This window comes from Myxine glutinosa, chromosome 5, assembly GCF_964187855.1.
Source record: "Myxine glutinosa chromosome 5, kmMyxGlut1.1, whole genome shotgun sequence".
Taxonomy (NCBI): domain Eukaryota; kingdom Metazoa; phylum Chordata; class Myxini; order Myxiniformes; family Myxinidae; genus Myxine; species Myxine glutinosa.
Genome location: NC_136265.1, coordinates 87,105,609 through 87,126,933, shown reverse-complemented (window position 1 = coordinate 87,126,933; position 21,325 = coordinate 87,105,609). Strand labels below are relative to the sequence as shown.

Sequence of the window (21,325 nt, the reverse complement as noted above, 5' to 3'; positions counted from 1 at the left end):
TATCCGAAGGACCCTGTATCCACCAAGGCACGCACACAATGGCCCTCGACCATGAGGGGAATAACGGCTTGAGCCAGGCCGGACGAGCCTGCTGGGAGTGGGATCGAACCTCCCGAGTGAGTCGGTCACGCCTCGCGGGTGGATCCTATGCCAGCCGCAGTTTTCCGGGCATCAGAGGGTGCCCGTGGAGTTTCGTATAAGTTGTCAGGGAGCGTTCCCATGCAATCAGCAGTGTTGCGGTCGTTGCCGGAGTATTCGTTGTTCATGGGGCATTCGTTAAAGCTGTCAGAGAGCTCCCCCATGTGGTCCGTTGTCTTGCCATTCAAAATCGCCGTTGGACGTGTATGGGCCTCCGTAGTTTGTACCAAACACGTGTCGCCGCCAGAGGATGCTGTACACTCTTGAGAGACGTGACGAGTATGTACCGCTGGGGTTTGGCGAGGCCCCAAAGTCCCTCGCGTTGCCCGGAGTCTAGTCAAGGACGCACGTTCCATGTCCGATTGAGGATGAGACTGTTGTGGCTGTTCGGTGTCTCTCGCCAAGGTCGATTGGGCAACCAGGGGCCCGCGAGGAGGGACACTGCCTATCAAAGCCGGGTAAGGTGCCGTGTTCCGTGTTCGGCCCGTAGGCTCTGCAATAAGCCCATTCAAGGTCGCGCGCCGCCGCGAACCGCGTGCGATTTTCCGGCACACTTTTGCATAGTGCCCCTTTTGCGAGTACATATGGCATATTGCGTCCCGAGCCGGACACACTGACCGGGGATGTTGTTGACCCCCACAGAAGTAGCATGTGGCTCCGCGTAAGGCCTTGGGTCTGGCCGTAGTGGCAGCTGTCATGATCCCCGGATCCTCCGCCGGGGCAACCTGGAGTTCCGCGAGCGGGTCCGCTCCCGGTTCTTCGGCAGTAGCACTCTCCGGCCGTGCGTGTAGCGAGGTCCCCGCCAAGAGGCGCGTGCGATCATAGTCGTTCGACTGCAGCCGTGCTTCAGTGTATACTTTGCCTTGTTCTAGAGCAGCCGTGAAGGTCAGGTCGGTCTTCTCCAAGAGCTTGAGCCTGAGGTCCTGAGAGGAGACTCCGGAGACGAAAGCGTCTAGGAGAAGGTCATCTTGAACCTGCTCGTGAGTCCGTGGCTCCTGGGTGCTGTCTAGCAGGAGTTGCCGGAGCTCCTGGGCATAGTGATCCATCGACTCGTTTGGTTGCTGGTGTCGTGATGATAGCAAATGCCGAGCATACACCACGCTCCTTTTCTTTATGTACAATCGCATGAGCTCCGCTACAGCGAGGTCGTACGTCGCACATCGTGCAATACTGTTGTACACCTTGTAGTCGACTTTGGACTGGAGCGCTGCCAGCTTCGCGGCAGCTGTCGGCACGGCTTCCTGGTCAGCAAACTGGTTCTCCAAAGTTTTCAACCAGTGAGTCAGTTGCAAACCAGCATCCGGGGCTTGCGGATCAGTGCAGAATTGCGATACCACCAGCATCTTGTTTCCCGCCATGTCCGTAGATCTTTAATGGAATTAAGTGTTGTGGAAAATCATTCAAGTCCACAACTTTAGTCCATCCGTTGGTTTAATTCCATTAAGACCTTTGACATCATTCTGCAAATACAGGAATGCAATAGAAATAAGGTTTGGCATCACATAGGTCAATCCATAATATAGTTCAATGCAAGCAAGCGTAACATTCTATGCGGTGCGTACTGTTACCGAGTCTACTAGTCATTGTAACAATGTCACAGGAGAAGTCGCACAGAGCAGCAGCCGCATCGGGTCTTATAGCCGCCCACCCCCCCCCCCCACCCCCCCTAGCGGTGTCAGCGAGCAGCGAGCATCACCTGGGTTCAGCATAAATACGATTTCACTACACAACCTATCACTCACTCTCGTCACACTCACCACACTGTCTACAAACTCCTCAGAAAACAGGACACCAACACCATTCATGCCCTCCAGGCACCCTTGCCACACAAACTTGTATTTCTGTCCCTGCCTACCCTTCACCATTCTCACACCACTTCCCTTCCATCTCGTCTCCTGCACACAACATATGTCCACTCTTCTTCTGACCAATACTTCCCCCACTTCTCCTGATCTCCCTGTCATTGTCCCTACATTCCATGTCCCAAACCTCAGAAACCGATCTCCACGTCGGGCATCAGTCTTTTCGTCGTCATAAATGGAGTGATTTCCACCCTTGCTTCGATCGGGTTCCCCACCTTGAGTTTTGACGAGAGGAAGTGGGGTCCCCCACGGGGTACTTCGGGCTGTACCCTGCCCATATCTAGTTGTAATTGTCATGGTTCTCTTTTTGAGGCAATGTTTTTATGGCTGGATGCCCTTCCTGACGCCAACCCTCTTAATTGCCTCTTACGACACGCAGGGATAAGGTGTACCTCTTCTAAACCGGGGTACACACCTAACACAACACAATTGAATACTGTAAGCAATTCATTGACACCAGATCCAACTGGTTATCAGCAACCAAACTTAAACCCACAACTGTCACCTGCTGTGACAAATAAACAACCAAATCACTTCACACCACAAATCGCTGTTCACAACGCCTTCTTCTGCAGTAAGAGTAGGTCCATGACACAGTTTAACCACCGCTACAAGATGTGGACAACCTGTGTTTAACCAGCCAAAACCAGCTCAAATCAGATCTGTCCTAACTATCAAACACACCAGGGTATTTCACGCGATAAACATCCGGTGCCCACACCAAATCTTTAAATGGCCAGAACCAGATAACACACACCAGATAACACACACTAGGTCACACACACAAGATTACACACACACAAGGGTTATTCCACTCGTTCCGAGCCCGGTGCCCCCAAACCGAATCTTTAACACAAATCACTGAACTTACACATCAACCTGCGAGAGGGTTTTACACCTGTACATAATAAAAACGACTGCAAGAACAAGCAAACAGATAAACACACATCATACACAATGTACGGTCATCAAAAATCAGCAATTGGTTCTTGAATACGTTACCAGACGATGTGGAGCGAGAAGAGAGAGATTGTAGTTCGCGTGAGGTGAAGACTGATTTAACAGGGTACAGAATTTGTCCTCTACCTTCGATCTCTTTGCATTCACCTCCACACACTTTCCTGCTCGCCTGTCACTCCAGATCGCTCCAGCGTCAGTATCCCGTCTCACGGTCGCCATCTGCCGTGGCACTAATTTAGCCTTGATTGAGAGACAGAAGACTCAATGATTGATGTCCACAAACTGTTTAAGATAATTGACCGATTTTTAATGAAACATATAGACCTCACTTCCAGGTTTACAAGAAGATAATATAAAGCACACCACAATCTTGATATTAAATCTCAAGACAACATCCAATGAACAGACAAAGTGCAAAGCAAGAAAGGAAGAGGAAAAAGATCCTCCTGCTGGTTTTCCATGGTTATTATACAGTGGGCAGATCAAAGAAAGTACAGGAGAGGGTCAGGGTAAGGGGGAGGGCTAGGAGGGGAGCAGACTAGTTCTGGGGGGAGGGAGGGAGGGAAGGGAAGAAAGGACATCTACAAGAGAAGAGTATGCATTTGTGGTCTCGCCGCGCCATCTGTTGGATCCATCCATGGTACAGCAAGTTCCTTCGTGATCGATGGTTCATGTTGCTACAAAGCATCTCAGATGTTTTACACTTCAAAACTAACAAGTTATATGACTTTTAAGTAGAACACATGTTGACTCCAATCTCCACTCAGCTTGGGGAGGGGGGTGGGGGGAGGGGGGGTTGGACTACAGACAGTACAATTTTCAATAATTGTGGAGAACAGAAGTTATATCATAGGACATTCTCAGAACCCACAGTTGTGTCGACTTGAAAGAAAGTGTGCAATCCATGCATTCCCTTCGAGAACGGTATTTCTCCAGCCCAATTGCAAAGTCACAATCTAATCTTTTTAGTGGGATGTGTCATGGGTGACTTTGCAGGGAACTCAACACTCATAAAAAAAAAAGTTTCACAACAGTTACAACTGCGGGAAACTTTTCCCAAACTTATACATGTGTTGAAATCTGAATACACAGCTTATTTGTTGAATACAAAGATTTTATATATATATATATATATATATATATATATATATATATATATATATATATATATATATATATATATTGTTACGGAACCCAACGTCGGCCTCGGTTCCCTTTATCGAGGGGGGATTAGTCCCCTCGTTTGTTACTGACCGACGTGGTCCCGGGGGTATGACGTCACGCCCGGTCGGCGCTGGGTAGGGTATTAGGCCCAACCGTCCTATGACCTATATACCAGCACCTACCGGTACGCAAGGAAATACTCCCTCGCCCACGGTCGCAGCGTAATGGACTAGTTGCACCGAGCGAAGCGAACTGCACCATGAGCCGTTTACCAAGACTAGACCCGATTTATGTGCGTCGGCCAAATCGCGCGACGTACATTCAATGTGGAAACCTCTAAAGCGACCGAAAGAGCATGAAGAAGAAGAAGAAGACAAAGTAGGGAGAACAGGATTTATTACTATTAATTACTATTTACACAACGAAAGAAACCAAGGAGAAGGAAGTATAACGAAAGTAATTTACAGGAGAAGAAGACACAGTGCAACACTAGCTTACCTATAAACACTCTTAATTAATACCCCTGGACAATGTGAAAGACAGACGAACGATCACACTTACATGGGGGATGCAGGCAGGAATGAATGGCTGGAGGTGGATGGCTTTGAGAGGAAAGGAAGGTCCAGCGGGGACTGGGCACGGTCGGGCCGGGAGGCACCGCCGTCAAAAGCCGAGCTGCGGTCGTGCAAACTCCCGCGGTTCCAAACTGCGCGGGCGAAGTTCCTTTGGTGCACCGCTGCGTCGCGCGCTCTTCCTCTTGCTTCGGTCCTCTCTCTCTCTCGGCCGCCGTGGGGACGTCGCATGCTTTCCCAGGACTCATCTGCTTGGACGCATCTGAGGTGGGGGCGTCTCCCGCGGGTTATATAAGCCCCACCCTTGAACCTTCGCGAACCTCCCAGATCGTTCTCTCTCTCCGCCCTCTCAAGCCAAACCCCTTCGTGCTTGATTGGGTGAGCGGGGCTGACTCACTCCTCCCATCGATGACGAGGGCGGAGACACGCCTTCTTCTCCGAACCGACCGCGTGCTCAATGGAGTCCATTGGGGGCGAAAACCATCCAAACCTGGCACTTTGGAGATGGAACCTATCTTATTTAATTTGGTGCAAATGGAGAGTCGACTATTGGGAAACACAGCCTTAAACTACGTGGAATAAGGGAATAACTATCTAAAAAGATATATGGTGGCCTGCGTGTATGTTTATGGAATTAACTAAGAGGACGACCTTTGACCTTTACATTATGGAGGTATTTACAACAATTATGACACTTTACACCGGGTGATATTTTACAACAATTCTCAAATCCTCAACAACATATATATATATATATATATATAGACTTGGCATTTAATATTGAATATTTTTTTTGTGGGGTGAACTTACTTTTCAAGATGACTTTGAACCAAAAGTTCATTGGAATTATGTTGAAATTATTCTCGATTTTGTTAATGTGACCTTTAAAAGAAACAAAAACCACATGTGACATTTCGAAACAAATAAATTGATTCTTGAAAGTGATGTAAACTGAGATCGAACTCAATTCATGGACAGTACTGTGTTAAACTTCTGTAAGTTTTCCAGAAGTATCTCTTTATTTTGCACATTAGCCAAAAACATTTTTAACAAAAGCAAAAGTTAAATTACGACTGGGATTACGGACAGTAAAATTACAGTTCAGTACTTCGTGTAACCCCCACGAGCATTCAGGAGAGCACGTACACATTGAGGCATGCTGTTCACGAGATTTGCCAAGGTTTGGACAGGAATCGCTTGCCATGCAGTGACAATAGCCTGCTGCAATTCACACACAGAGGTCGGCTGCTGGTCCAAGTGGTCGATTTGACGCGTTAATTCTGCCCACAAGTTCTCTATCGGATTCATATCCGGGGACATGGCAGGCCACTCCATATGCTCTACACCATGGTCAGCAAGAAAGTGTTGGATCATGCGAGCACGATGCGGCCGTGCATTGTCATCTTGGAAGACAAAGTTTCCTCGAAAGGCTGCACGAGCAAATGGAAGCAATGTTTCTTCCAGAATGGCCCTGTACTTGAACTGGTTCTGGTTTCCATTCAGAACAACCAGGTCAGTTTTGCCCCATGCATGAAAAGCAGCCCAAACGGTCACCCCACCACCTCCAGCTTGGACTCTTGGCACTATACAATCTTTGTTGTCGGCTTCATGCACTTGTCTGCGCACTTGGACGCGGCCATCTTGACGATAGACCAGAAATCTAGACTCGTCACTGAAGTTCACGTGATTCCAGTGTCCGGTCTGCCATTGACTGTGCTCTCTGGCCCACTGCAATGGGCGCTGGCGGTGTTGTCTGGTCAGGCGTGGCTTTCTTAGGGGACGCCTGGCACGATAGCCTGCTTGAACCAGTCGTTGGTTGACTCGCCTTCTGGATACAGGCACATTTGTCAGTTGCTGCCACTCAGCCCTAAACCGATTAGCTGACTTGGTACGGCCATTGCGGACTAACCGGTGCAGCTGGCGATCATCCCTCCTGTGGTTCTGCGGGGACGTCCTGGCCTCGGTATTGGAGTAGGGACACCCCTCTGAGCATTTCGTTTCAGGATCTTTGACACCTGCCCTTGAGAGACGCCATACTGCCGAGCAATAGCACGCTCTTTCATGCCGTAATTTCGTAAAGCCACCACTCCATGACAAACAGCATTGTCGAGTTGACGGACCATCTCCAGAGGAAGCGGCAATAACTTTTGTAGACGTGCAGCCGTTGTTTTCCACTAATACAGAACGCAACAACCCTTGTATACCCGACTGTGAAGCCAATCATCAAATGCACCTGTCCGTACATTTTGCCACGCCACCTGTGATATACTCCAGTTGTTGACTTCTTGCTGCGACAGACAATTAGTGGCATGGTTCTTTTAACAAAGAAATCACCAAAGGGTAAAAGAAACTCACCAGATTGATATACTGAGTTAAGAAAGTAAACCCAAGTCAAGAAAAAAAAAATTCCATATTAAATGCCAAGTCTGATATATATATATATATATATACAGTCACGTGAAAAAGTAAGTACACCCCGTGTAAAGTTTTGACTTTTTCAACATATTTCAACATACAGCTATTTGTTCTTCATTTCCACAATATTGATAGATAAAGGTGATATAATGTAACAAATATCATGAAACATTTACATTTTGTAGTCCATTGTATCATTTAAATAAAAGTAAATGCAAATTTCGCATGTGGAAAAAGTAAGTACATCCCTACATTGATCACTACTTCAAATTCCTAAAATTAGAATCAGGTGCACCAGCTCAGGTGCAAATGAATAGAACATCGTTAGAGAGGATCTTGGAGGAACCTGTCTTATTTAAACCTGACATTTAGTTTGGTTTGCTCTTTGTTGTTGAAGTGTGCGGCGTCACCAGGCCTAGATCAAAAGAGCTCCCTGAGGCCTTCAGAAAGAAGGTTATAGATGCCTCCGAGTCTGGGAAGGGATTTAAAAAGATCTCCAAACAATTTGAAATCAATCATTCGACTGTCCGGAAGATCATCTACAAGGGGAGAAGATTCCAAACAACTGCCAACTTGTTCAGGCCAGGCCGCCCCAGCAAGTTTAGCCCGAGAGCAGACCGCAAGATGCTGAAAGAGGTCTCTAAGAACCCCAGAATGTCATCACGGGACCTGCAGGTAGCTCTTGCCACCGTTGATGTCAAAGTGCATAAGTCTACCATTAGAAAGAGGCTGCACAAAGTTGATCTACATGGGAGGTGTGCAGTGGTGTAGTTTAGTTTTTTGTAGTGGGTATACTGTGATTTTTCCCTTCCAGCCTCATAGTCACCCGTCCCAGAGCGACGCGCCCCGGAGCGACACCCGTCCTGAAGCGACACCCCATAAGCACCACCACACTCACTAATGCATACAGTAGGTGACGTCAGATCCGGGTCACAGGTCACGGAAGCCCCAATGCCATTAGTCAGTGCTTCTTAACACAGACGGGGTGAATTTTATCAAATCAAATCAAATTTTATTCATATAGTGCATTTTAGGAATGAAAGTTATTTATATAGCGCATTTCATGAATGAAAGTGTGAAAGTTCTGTCACAAAACTATGTTGTTACCTATCCTCACGCATTTTTAAGTGGGTATACAGAAATCCTGGACCTTTCCTAGTGGGTATACGGTGTATACCTGTGTATCACGTAGACTACACCACTGGAGGTGTGCCAGGAGGAAACCTTTGCTGTCCAAAAAGAACATCAGGGCAAGACTAAAGTTTGCCAATGAACACCTACGCAAAGACCAGCACTTCTGGAACAATGTGCTCTGGACAGATGAGTCAAAGGTAGAGCTATTTGGCCACAGTACCAGAAGACATGTTTGGCGAAAACCAAAGACAGCATTTGACCACAAGAACCTGATACTAACAGTAAAGCATGGTGGTGGAAATATTATGGTTTGGGGCAGCTTTTCTGCATCAGGGCCTGGGCAGCTCACCATCATATAATCCACGATGAATTCTACATTGTACCAGAGGGTGCTTGAGGATAATGTGAGGCCATCTGTCGGAACGTTGAAGCTCAACCGAAGGTGGACCTTGCAACATGACAATGACCCTAAACATACCAGTAAATCCACCAAGGAATGGCTGAAAAGAAAGAAATGGAAGGTTCTGGAATGGCCAAGTCAAAGCCCGGATCTAAATCCCATCGAGTTGTTGTGGGGGGATTCGAAACGAGCTGTGCATGCAAGAAACCCCTCAAACATCGCACAGCTGAAAGAATTCTGCATGGAGAAGTGGACAAAAATTTCTCCCAGTCGATGTCAGAGACTGGTAGACAGTTATAAGAAACGCCTACTTGAGGTTGTTTCTGCCAAAGGGGGCAATACCACCTATTAGAGCCAAGGGTGTACTTACGTTTTCCACACGCGAAATTTGCATTTATGTTTATTTAGAATATACAATGGACAACAAAATGTAAATGTTTCATGATATTTGTTATATTATATCACCTTTATCTATCAATATTGTTGAAATGAAGATCAAATAGCTGTGTGTTGAAATATGTTGAAAAAGTCAAAACTTTACATGTGGTGTACTTACTTTTTCACGTGACTGTATATATATGAATATATTTTTCTTCAATAAAAAGTACATTTATTTCTTATGCAGTATTGAATTGGAAGAAGCCTATTCCTTTTAATTCAAATGTGTTGATTTGATTTTGAGAGGGAGTGCAGACGTGCCGCTTGGTTGCCCCTTGCGTCCGTTTGCACACGGGCACACCCTGCGAGAATTGTCATTTGGACAAATTTCAAACTTGTTCAAAGCTCTCAGACAAATAAAATGAAATACACTCAACGCTGACCAATATTTGTATTTATGAAGCTTAAGTACGCAATTAAAACTAAAGTGTTTGCAACATCAGGTCGAGGCTCTGGGAAATCCACTTGATTTACACAAATTACGTACGCAATTAATTTTGCTTTAACACTATTACTCAGGACCTACGGGCACTTAACTGTAGAAAGGGCATACATCCGGTCATGCCCAACCCGGAGACCATACTATCTGCCGTGCCACCAGATACAAAGTGTGACTCAGTCATAGACTTGTGTTCAGCATTTTCTCTGTCCCCCTCGAGGTGGTGTTGCCGGTTTAGAATAGGTACACCGTATCCCTGCGCATCGTAAGAGCGTGACCAAGGGTTGGCGTCAGGAAGGGCACCCAGCCATAAAAACATTGCCTCAAACAGGGAACCATGATTGTCATGGGTCCGCAAGGCTAACCCCTGCTCTCGCGTGGAAAATGGCCTTAAAACGATCATTCATTCATTCATTTATTATTCTCGAGGAAAAATTGCAGTATCTCCTTGCATTCACATATGGAGGACGCCAGTTTACGTGGACAGTATTACCACAGAGTTTCACAGATAGCCCACCCTATTTTCAAGGGCCCTCCACAAAGAATTGTTTGGTGTTCAAATACCCCGGGGGATCCACCTTAATTCAGGATGTTGACGATCTGCTAATCTGCTCATCGAAAAAGGAAAGCTGCGAACAAGATACAATAGTGCTCTTGACAGCATTAGCTCATAAAGGACATTGAGTAAATCAGGAAAAGTTACCGTTCTGTGAGACGGAAGTTGTCTATTTGGGTCACACGCTCTCAGGATGGACCAGGAAACTAACAACAGAAAGGATTACCTCAGTTTCGCATATCTCGAGACCAAAAACAAAGCGACAAACATTAATCCAATATAAACTCGTGTTGCTTTGAGCATTTTAGAGATTTTCACACTCGGTATATTGAACGTTTCTCTCCGTACGTACATATGTAATAAACAATCCATATTCATTGATACAGGGTTTGTTGTTCTTTGATACGAAGACCATCTCTGCCACTGGATAATGTCCCACAGTTGACAGTGCATGTCAGAGCAGAAACTCTACCATGGAGTCCAAGGAACTGTCCATATATCGAGTATAAAACAATATGAAGGGTATAAAATAATATGGACTGACACAGAATCTTCCTGGAGCTGGCGATCCAACCAAACTGAGCAACCAGAAAAGAAGGACCATGGTCAGGGAGGTGACCAAGAACACAATCACCACTCTGGCAGACCTGCAGAGTACCTTTGCTGAAATGCCATAACCTGCCAGAAGGACAAGTCCATGCAACATTTCACAAATTGAGTGTTTATGGAATAGTGACTAAATGGAAGCCACTCCGGAGAAAACCGCACATAACAGCATGCCTGGAGTTTGTAAAAAGGCACGTGAAAGACAGAGCATGCGGCAAAATATTCTTTATTAATATTAATATTCAAAATGTTCTGATGAGACGAAAATCAAATTATTTGGCCTGAATGCAAAGCACTATGTCCGGCGGAAGCAGAGCATAGCTCATAACCCATCCAACACCATCCTTACCGTGAAGCATGGAGGTGGCAGCATCATGCTATGTGGATGCTTTTCAGTGGCAGGAAATGGGTGCCATTTTGGTGATGTGAAGTCAAACAAGTCATATTCACATTCAAACATTCACAATGTGCTCGTGTGTTTTAAGGGAGATTGAGCGAGTGAAAGACGTTTTGCAAATCGTGCATCAGTGTGGACATTGTCTCGTGTGACTTGTCAAGTAAATTTTCATGTGCTTTTCATGTGGAATGACCGATTAAAAGATTTTCTACAAATTGTGTTCTCGGCCCAGTCCTATTCTGCATTCATAAATGATCTCTCTTCTGTATTTATCTTGTCCAACCTATGGATGTTATCCTGCCTCTCATTCCTCCCCACACCCATTGTTTGTCCTGTCCTGCGTCTATCTCTTCCACGAGCCTCGGCTACGCAAAAAAAAGGTAAAATAAAATGTGTTTCATGAGCTCAAATTTATTAATGAAGGATTTTACACAAATTTGGCATTTGCATGCACACTCTCTTTGTTGGTAATCTCCTTGTTCTCCATAGTGAATTCCATGCGTTTTTCAGGTGGCATGACCGATTGAATGATTCTCCACAAACTGTGCTGTGAATTATCATGTGTGGTTTAAGGTGGGATGATCGATTAAAAGATTTTCCACAAATTGAGCATTTGTATGGGTGTTCAGCATTGTGAATTCTCATGTGCCTTTTAAGGTGGGATGTCACTAAAAGATTTTCCACAAGTTGTGCATTCGTATCGGCGTTCATCATTATGAATTGTAATGTGTGATTTTAGGTGAGATGAGTCATTAAAAGATTTTCCACAAATTGTGCATTTGTATGGGCGTTCACCATTGTGAATTCTCATGTGTGATTTAAGTGGTTGATCGATTAAAAGATTTTCCACAAATTGTGCATTCATATGGGCGTTCACCATTGTGAATTCTCATGTGTGATTTCAGTGGTTGATCGATTAAAAGATTTTCCACAACTTGTGCATTCCTATGGGCGTTCACCATTGTGAATGATCATGTGCCTTTTAAGGATAGGTCAGTGATGAAAAGATTTTCTACAAGTTTTGCATTTGTATGGGTGTTCAGCATTGTGAATTCTCATGTGCCTTTTAAGGTGGGATGAGTCACAAAAAGATTTTCCACAAGTTGTGCATTCGTATGGGCGTTCACCATTGTGAATTCTCATGTGTGTTTTAAGGTTGGATGACCGATTAAAATATTTTCCACAACTTGTACATTTGTATGGGCGTTCATCATTGTGAATTCTCATGTGTATTTTAAGGGTGGATGACTGGTTAAAAGATTTTCCACAAATTGTGCATTTGTATCGGCGTTCGTCATTATGAATTGTCAAGTGTGATTTAAGGTTATATGAGTCATTAAAAGATTTTCCACAAATTGTGCATTCGTTTGGGCATTCACCATTGTGAATTCTCATGTGTGATTTAAGGTTGGATGATCGATTTAAAGTTTTTCCACAAATTGTGCATTCATATGGGCGTTCACCATTGTGAATTCTCATGTGTGATTTCAGAGTGGATGATCGATTAAAAGATTTTCCACAACTTGTGCATTCATATGGGCGTTCAGCATTGTGAATCATCATGTGCCTTTTAAGGGTGGATGAATAATTAAAAGATTTTTCACAAATTGTGCATTTGTATGGGCGTTCATCATTATGAATTAGCATGTGCCTTTTAAGGATGGATGAGTGATGAAAAGATTTTCCACAAGTTGTGCATTTGTATGGGTGTTCAGCATTGTGAATTCTCACGTGCCTTTTAAGGTGGGAGGAGTCACAAAAAGATTTTCCACAAGTTGTGCATTCGTATGGGCGTTCACTATTGTGAATTCTCATGTGTGTTTTAAGGTTGGATGACCGATTGAAAGATTTTCCACAACCTGTACATTTGTATGGACGTTCATCATTGTGAATTCTCATGTGTATTTTAAGGGTGGATGACTGGTTAAAAGATTTTCCACAAATTGTGCATTTGTATGGGCGTTCACCATTGTGAATTCTCATGTGTGATTTGAGGGTGGATGATCGATTAAAAGATTTTCCACAACTTGTGCATTCGTATGGGCGTTCATCATTGTGAATTCTCATGTGCCTTTTATGGCTGGATGAGTCACTAAAAGATTTTCCGCAAATTGTGCATTCGTATGGGCGTTCACCATTGTGAATTCTCATGTGTGATTTAAGGTTGGATGATCGATTAAAAGATTTTCCACAACTTGTGCATTCGTATGGGCGTTCACCATTGTGAATTATCATGTGTGATTTAAGGGTGTATGATTGATTAAAAGTTTTTCCACAACTTGAACATTTGTATGGGCGTTCATCATTGTGAATTCTCATGTGTATTTTAAGGGTGGATGACTGGTTAAAAGATTTTCCACAACTTGTACATTTGTATGGACGTTCATCATTGTGAATTCTCATGTGTATTTTAAGGGTGAATGACTGATTAAAAGATTTTCCACAACTTGTACATTTGTATGGACGTTCATCATTGTGAATTCTCATGTGTATTTTCAGGGTGGATGATCGATTAAAAGATTTTCCACAAGTTTTGCATTTGTATGGGTGTTGATCTTTCTCTCCTTTGTGAGCCTGGTGTAAATTATTTTGTGCAAACATTTCATTATTCATTTTGTTGCGTTTGTAAAAGGTCCTCTTGTTTGTTTCAGTTGGCGAGTCCTGCGGGCCAGTGTCTTCGCTGTTCATGAAAGTAGGTGCTGTCTCCCTTGTGGATTCAATGGATCCACCTGTAAATACATCACATGACCTGTCAAAAAAATCGGATTTTGTTCAATACTCACAATATAATTCTGACGTACGTAATCAAGTATATGTGTATTTGTTACACTGAAAAAAAGTTTAAAAAATTATTCCTAATGAAAATATACAGTACTGTGCAAAAGTTTGGGTTTTCCCCATGATATTTATACTTTAGGGTAAATTCATCCAATTGTCAGTGATAGGTCACTTGTTTCTATTACTGTAAATTGATTGTTTCACATGCATTTGTAAAGGCAAACTGATGAAGTAAACTAGAGAGTTCATAGAACACGATACCCACATGCAGTGTTCAACGATACACTTCAATTTTCATAAAATAATGATTTCAAATATCATCAAAAAAAATCCCAAAGTTTTGCACTGTTGAAGCAGTCATATGCACCACCCTTATACATCAACCTATTTGACATGTCCAAGTACTATAAAACTGGATACTATTGGGAGTATTAAACGGTTATTGTTCCACAGTGTTCAAGTACATAATTCAATTTAAATTTAAAAAAGATTGTTCAGGTCGAATTAATTAATTAATTCTGGGTTTTACCACTGTTTTACCCAGTACATCACCCTATCTTACACATTACATTACTTATTCATTCCTGTTGTTTGTATCCTTTATGAGGTCCTTCAAAACAGCAAGCTTCCTGTTTGGAATGATTTTCCATTTTGTTTGAATGACAGACAGACAGGCAGTGTAAAAATATTGTTTCGGCTTCCGCGCGACCCTCCTGCCCTTTCCAAGGGGAGATTAAGCCCCTTGTTCTTTTTGGGTCGTCGCAACCGAGAGACTTGAATCGCCTCTCCCGGGCAGACGCAGGGTGGGGTACCGGGACAATTCTCGCACTTACCTAAGTACCTATGCCGCTGCGCAAGCGGGGATCAAGCCTCGCATGAGCCACGCGTAATTTGAGTACATCCGAGCGGATGACATACCACGTGGTCCGTGCAGTTACCTGGTGTTGAAACCCGATTTGAGCGGTTTTATTCGTACCACGCTTTGTCAATCGATGGAAGGGACGAGACGGTCGGATAAAGGAAGAACACAGGTTTAATAATTATTTACACTATTATGTACAAGGATCGGCAGAAAGCAGAAGGGACACAGGGCAGAAAAACAGTCTTAGCTTATTCCCAGACACAGGCCCTGTTGTAAGAAATCAAGATATACAACATTGTCCCAATAGTAGGTTTAATTCTGTTTCGATCTCTGGCAACACCTGTAAGAAATAATCAAGCATTGTATCAGTATTCCGTAATCATGGAAGTAGCAATCAGTTAGCAATTAGAGCAAGCAAGCCTGGATCATCTAGATATACACACCATTCGAGTATACACCATCACACAGAATAAATGTCACAGGAATGTCTCGGAGCGATGTTCGTCCGAGTTCTTATAGAAGCCTCTCAGTGGTTGGAGACAGCATAACACCTGGGTTCAACTTAGACACAATTTCATTACATTCTCCCCGCCGTTAAAACTACACTTCCGCTAAGGCCGAAATCAAGCAAGCAGCACATAGCAGCAGAGTAATATCATGAGCGGCAGTTGCCAGTCCATGTCAGTCAGTCCAACCATAGTGGTCGGGGCGGCGAATCTCTCTCCCGGCGCGGGTCCGGTAACTACCGGGTACTGCATCCCCAAGACCGGAGTCCCCCGTGTCAGAGTAGCCGCCTACATCGGGTGATGGCGGTGGCCGCACAGGGCCAGCCGGATCGGGTGCATGTAGCGGTGAGGAAGCCGGCAGATACTCCATAGGCGGATCAACAGGCGGATCAACGGAATCGTAAGCTGGTTCGTCAACATCCCCGTCCCCGCATGGGGCCAGGTGGCGTACTGAGACCGTCGACTCCCGTCCATTGGGCAACAACACGCGAGTGTGCTCGGGGTTAGCTTGGAGAACCTGCACCTTATCCACCAGCGGGTCATATTTACTCATGCGAACTGCACATTTGACAAAAGCCGGTCCCGGCTCAGCAAGCCGACGCGGTAAAGGTCGGGTACTACCTGAACGCCTCGGGTAACGAAACATCCGTTCGTGGGGAGTTTGATTGGTAGCAGTACACAATAAAGTCCTGATCGAGCTTAATGCCCCGGGTCGTGACCAAGCCCATTCGTCTAGTCCTAGGCCGCGGGACTTAAGACTCCGAGGAGCGAGGGGTTGGAGAGTGTGGAAGTGTAAAATGTATCAAACCAAGTAATTTCTATGAGCTGCAACCTGCTCTCCTCGTGTGCAAGTGTTTTTGTGATTTCCATTTATAAGTTGAGATTTCCTCCAGTAGGCTAATTATCTGACACTCTGACCAAGTTAGTTTGCTCGAGAAAAGTAAATTCTTAGTGGAGGCAATGGTGGACCACATATTGTCATGACAAAATCATTTTATGACTGAGGGTAATATGATTACATATAGGGTGTTTTTTTGAAATATAGTGTTGGATCGGGTCTTCCCAAAATGATAAATAAAATGAAATGTTTTATTGAGTTATATAAATAAGTTGTAGAAGGATATTGTTTTTCAATACAATTGACAACAAATAATAAAATAATACACTGGTTCCACCATGTCTGACCACTGACCACCTGCCTGAAGTAATTAGCATTCACTAAGCTGCTTTCAAAATCCCATTGTGTTTGGTAAACTAGTAAATAATCGACTCAGTACGAGGTCGAAGCTATGCAAAATACATGGTAATTATTTTGCAGAATTGAACAATGGGAGTGGATAAGTTGCTCTGCGCTGGCCGATGGAGGATAAGTTCAGCGCAACCTTTTTTTCTTTTTTCACTTGTAGTTAATCTAATAGATAGTTTTATGGAATTGTCAACGTTCTCAGTAAATCTTTCAAAAGAACGATAATTGAGTCTGAATCAAATAAAACTTATAGCTTATTAGTGTTTGATAAAGGTTAGTCTAAAAGTGTAAAATCCTATTTTAAAAATCCATGTAGGCTAGCTAGCTCTCTCTGGCTATCTGATCCAATATCTTCTCAGTAAAGATCCTTTTTTGTAGGATTGCAGTATATAGGTTCATACCTCTTAGATATGATTTTGACTTATGAGGGAAAATATGAATTTGCAGATTGAAAAAGGATGTGGTTGTCATAGCTACTGAGTGACCTATTTATTAAATAAGGACTTTTTAATTGCATGCCTGTTTTGAAGTTTTAACATGACTTATTAAAACTCATGTTACTAGTGTGTTAATTTGCAATATTGTATAATAATCCTTGCATCAAACAATGAATGAATTACAGATAAAACCACAGAATGGTAAATCATTTAGTGTAGTTTTAATAATAAAGGCACTGTAATTATTTAATTATGACGAAGGATAATATTGTTAAAGATGTTCTTTGAAATAAAGTAAGTGGTCTTTGTTCTTGTCATGTCGAAAATGAGTAAAAGATATGTCCACTTCGCTGAGAATGACCTTCAAATGTTCTTGAAGTCTTCAAGCAGGAAGATGGCTCCAAAATGTCTGGCAGGAGACAATGGGAAAACAGACCGCATTAAAGAATTTGAAATGCAGACCTGCTCTCGGCAGGTAGCACTCTCATCTCAATATTTCACTCGACCAATCACATTGTATCCCCCGATCCTTGCTCCCGCCCACCCAAACTTTGCCCAACCAATCCGACTGCTCTCCTCCTCTCTCTTCGCTCCTCCCCCTCCACTTGCTCCTCACACTTCAACTTGTATAAAAGACAGGACTGATGTCAAAATATGAGGATTATCACTGGGTTTGTAATGTTGGTTTGTTGTACTTTAGGATTTTCACTAGGTTTGTAATGCTGTAAATGTTGTACTTAGGATGTTTCACTTGGCTGGTCGATTCTGCATGTTTACACTGTATGTTGACTGTATACTGTGCATGCTAGTGTATCCTTATGATGTTTCCTTTGACGTACATCTCTACTGTACCAGCATTTTCACTTGGGACTTTCTGTGAATCTTGCAATGTGCTTTTGTGAATTGTAGCATGCTCTTCTTGGTTGATAAAGGTTATTGTTTTCTTGCTGTGTATTTCCTTGTAGACAGAAAGTGTTGTCCTCCTCGGGAATTAAAATTTGTGATTCATCTTCTGACAAAGGTTATGGACATTGAATTTCTTGATTCATCTATTACATACTACTATCTAAAATATATCCCTATCAAGAGCGAGGCGTGAGAGGTTGGTTGAAGAGCGAGGAGCGAGGGGTTGGAGAGCGAGGAGCGAGGGGCTGGAGAGCGAGGAGCAAGGGGTTGGAGAGTGAGGAGCAAGGGGTTGGAGAGCGAGGAGCTAGGGGTTGGAGAGCGAGGAGCGAGGGGTTGGAGAGCGAGTAGCGAGGGGTTGGAGAGCGAGGAGCAAGGGGTTGGAGAGCGAGGAGCAAGGGGTTGGAGAGCGAGGAGCTAGGGGTTGGACAGCGAGGAGCTAGGGGTTGGAGAGCGAGGAGCAAGGGGTTGGAGAGCGAGGAACAAGGGGTTGGAGAGCGAGGAGCAAGGGGTTGGAGAGCGAGGAGCTAGGGGTTGGAGAGCGAGGAGCTAGGGGTTGGAGAGTGAGGAGCTAGGTGTTGGAGAGTGAGGAGCAAGGAGTTGGAGAGTGAGGGCCGAGTGGAGCGGAGAGTGAGGAGTCATTGGAGAGGAGAGTGAGGAGCGATTGGAGAGGAGAGTGAGGAGCGATTGGAGAGGAGAGTGAGGAGCGATTGGAGAGGAGAGTGAGGAGCGATTGGAGAGGAGGGTGAGGCGCGATTGGAGAGGAGGGTGAGGAGCGATTGTAGGGGAGAGTGAGGAGCGATTGTAGGGGAGTGTGAGGAGCGATTGGAGGGGAGTGTGAGGGATTGGAGAGGAGTGTGAGGGATTGGAGAGAGGAGAGTGTCAGGTGGAGAGGAGTGAGGGGTCACATATGTGAAATAAATAAATTGTGTTCATTACACCTGTCCCTGCCATGGTCCCTGGTGTTGGGCTAGCGGCTAGGGTGCCGGCTTAGGATCCTTGGATCCTGGGTTCGAATCCCGGTCAATCGCTGAATTAACGCCAGGGGGGTTGACTCGGCCTGTCATCCTTCCGAGGTCGGCAAATTGAGTGCCAGTTCACTGGTAATTCCCTGCTTGTCGTTAAAGGCGGCAAAAAGGGTTGGCGTCAGGAAGGGCATCCGGCCGTAAAACATTGCTTCAAAAAGGGGACCGAAAAAACAACAACAACCACAGTTCCCGAAAAAGGCCAACCCCCGCTTGCGGGGAAAAATGGCCTCTAAAGGTGGGGTTTTTTTTTTTTTTTACACCATTTCTGGATCTGATGAATTGCCAGTAACCATTTTGTAAAATTTAAAGTGCAGCATCGAAATCAAGATGTCCAAATGTCACACACGTCCATGCCCGTGGGATTCCCATGGGTGACCCCACTAGTTTTTTTAAATAATAGGCTTGACGGAGGTCGGTAAGTAAGTCGGTCGTTCGTAACCCGGGGACTGTCTGTATATTGCTCAGTTTGGCCGGGCGGCCAGCTCCAGGAAGAGTCCTGGTTGTTCCAAACTTCTTGAGAAGTTGAGAAACTTGAGGGAACTTGAGATTGTGGGGGTTGTTGCAGGAGGACGGAGGAGAGATGTTATTTGTGTGGAGGTTTGGGAACGGAGCAGCATGCACTGAGTGCATACTCAGTAGCATTGGCAGCAGGACAATACAGGTGGCGACATGATCAGGTGCTGGCGGTGGTGATGCAGATGGTGCAACAAGTGGTGCTGAGGTCGAGAGAGAGAAGAGTGGAGAAGGAGACTGATGGGGGAGAGGTGTTGTTTGTCAAAGAGGGCCAAGTGGTAAGAAGTGGAAAGAGGTGGAGGTGGAAAGCAAGAGGGCTGTCAGATGCTTGTGACTGGCAGGTGGTGGCAGACCTAAAGCCACAATTGGTATTCCCAGAGGAGATCTGTGTGACAAGGTTGCGGCCTGACATTGTCATTTGGTCAGGTGCAACAAGACAGGTCACCTTAGGGGAATTGTCTGTACATTGGGAAGAGAACATGGAGGAGGTGCACGAGAGGAAGAGAGGAAAGTACAGTGAGCTGGAGGCAGAGTGTCGGGAGAAGGGTTGGCGAGTTTCTTGTCAGCCATTTGAGGTGGGGTGTGGAGGGTGTATTGGCAATTCCTTTTCTGCATTTCTTACTCGGCTTGGAGTGTGTGGGACAGAAAGAGGGAGGATGTGTGACAAAGTGGCCCAGGTTGCCTAGAAAGGCTCACTTTGGATATGGAGGAAGTTTATGGAAGCACGTCGAACAGTGTAGGTTGAGGTTACAGAATAGAAACGGAGATGTGTGTGTGTGTGTGTGTGTGTGTGTGTGTGTGTGTGTGTGTGTGTGTGTGTGTGTGTGTGTGTGTCAATCATCTGGTGTGTTTTGTTGGTGAGTGGTGAAGGGTATAAAGGTGGGTGTTTGAGTGTTCCACCATGTTTACTTGTTTGGTGCTGTGGATCCTGGAAGTGGAGGCGATTTTGTTGTTGTAGTCTGCGTTCGCACTGGCTGGGTGTGGGGGTATGTACGCATCCAGGTGTAGTTGCTGCATGTGGAGGTGTTGTAAAATCACAAGATATGGTAAATTTTGTGAGATTTCACTCCAGATTTAGAGATTATTTAAACAACACAATCCTCATATCCGAATCCAGATTTTGATGATATGCTTCAATTATGCAATGATAATCGATCGTGTTTCCAAGGCAAGGCACGTTTGAGTAGGCTGAAACAAAATGGCGGCTTAAGAACCCAGCAAGGTGCAGTGGGATGACCAAGATGGTGGGCCACTATATTAGTAAGCCACCAAATCAGGTTATAACATACCCAAAAAGCCGATTCAATAAACACCCAGTTTTCAGCATTGCAATCTGTTCGAGGTCCAGGTGTCTGCATGAGAAGTTTGGGGCCCACTCGGTTTCATGGTTTTGGAGTTATGGAGGAGACAGACAGATGGACGGACACTGTCTTTTAATTTACACGCTTTATTTAACTTCATCTGAATTTTGTTTGTTTGTCCCGTTTCATATCTTTGAGCCGTTCGTTTTCTAGGTTCCATATGTCCGAGAGACCTGAAATTTGGCCCACGGTTCTCTTTTCCAGTTCATTTTCATCGATCAAAATTTAGTTTCAAAAAGTAGGGTTAAAACTTTTTAAAAATAAACGTTTGGAGCCCTAAAACATGTTTTTTCGTTTACTTGTTATTATATATTGTTACGGTTTTTAGAACCTTCACTTTGTAAATAATTATCCCTTATAAATAATCCCCTGTAAATATCCCCATTTTCTAATGTTAAACGAGAGCACCCTAGTTAGTCCACAGCAACACGTAGAACACCGTAGGACCTTCTTCAGTTTTCTCATTAGTATGTGTTTCAGGTAAGGACCTGTTTTCAATAGTTTGACTCTGCGTTGCATTAATTAATTAAGATAGGTCCATTTTGCTCTCTCTCTCTCCAAGCTGCTCCATCATGCGCACCTACAGGCGGGGGTTGTCTCTCTCATGCTG

General features: G+C 44.5%; 1 protein-coding gene across 3 annotated transcripts in view; it reads right to left on the bottom strand.

Moving 5' to 3' along the window:
- Positions 1-10,894: 10,894 nt before the first annotated feature.
- Positions 10,895-21,325, bottom strand: part of LOC137427370 (uncharacterized) — a 29,861-nt gene continuing 19,430 nt past the window's right edge. The window contains exons 4-5 of one of the 3 annotated variants that reach the window (XM_078778319.1): positions 17,272-17,319; positions 10,895-13,810 (exon numbers count right to left, since the gene is read on the bottom strand). In XM_078778319.1, coding sequence (XP_078634445.1) covers positions 12,075-13,810; positions 17,272-17,319 — 1,784 coding nt within the window. In that variant the 3' untranslated portion in view covers positions 10,895-12,074. Of the gene's footprint in view, positions 13,831-17,271; positions 17,320-21,325 lie in introns of all 3 variants that reach the window. The other 2 variants (XM_078778317.1, XM_078778318.1) reach the window with 2 other exon arrangements.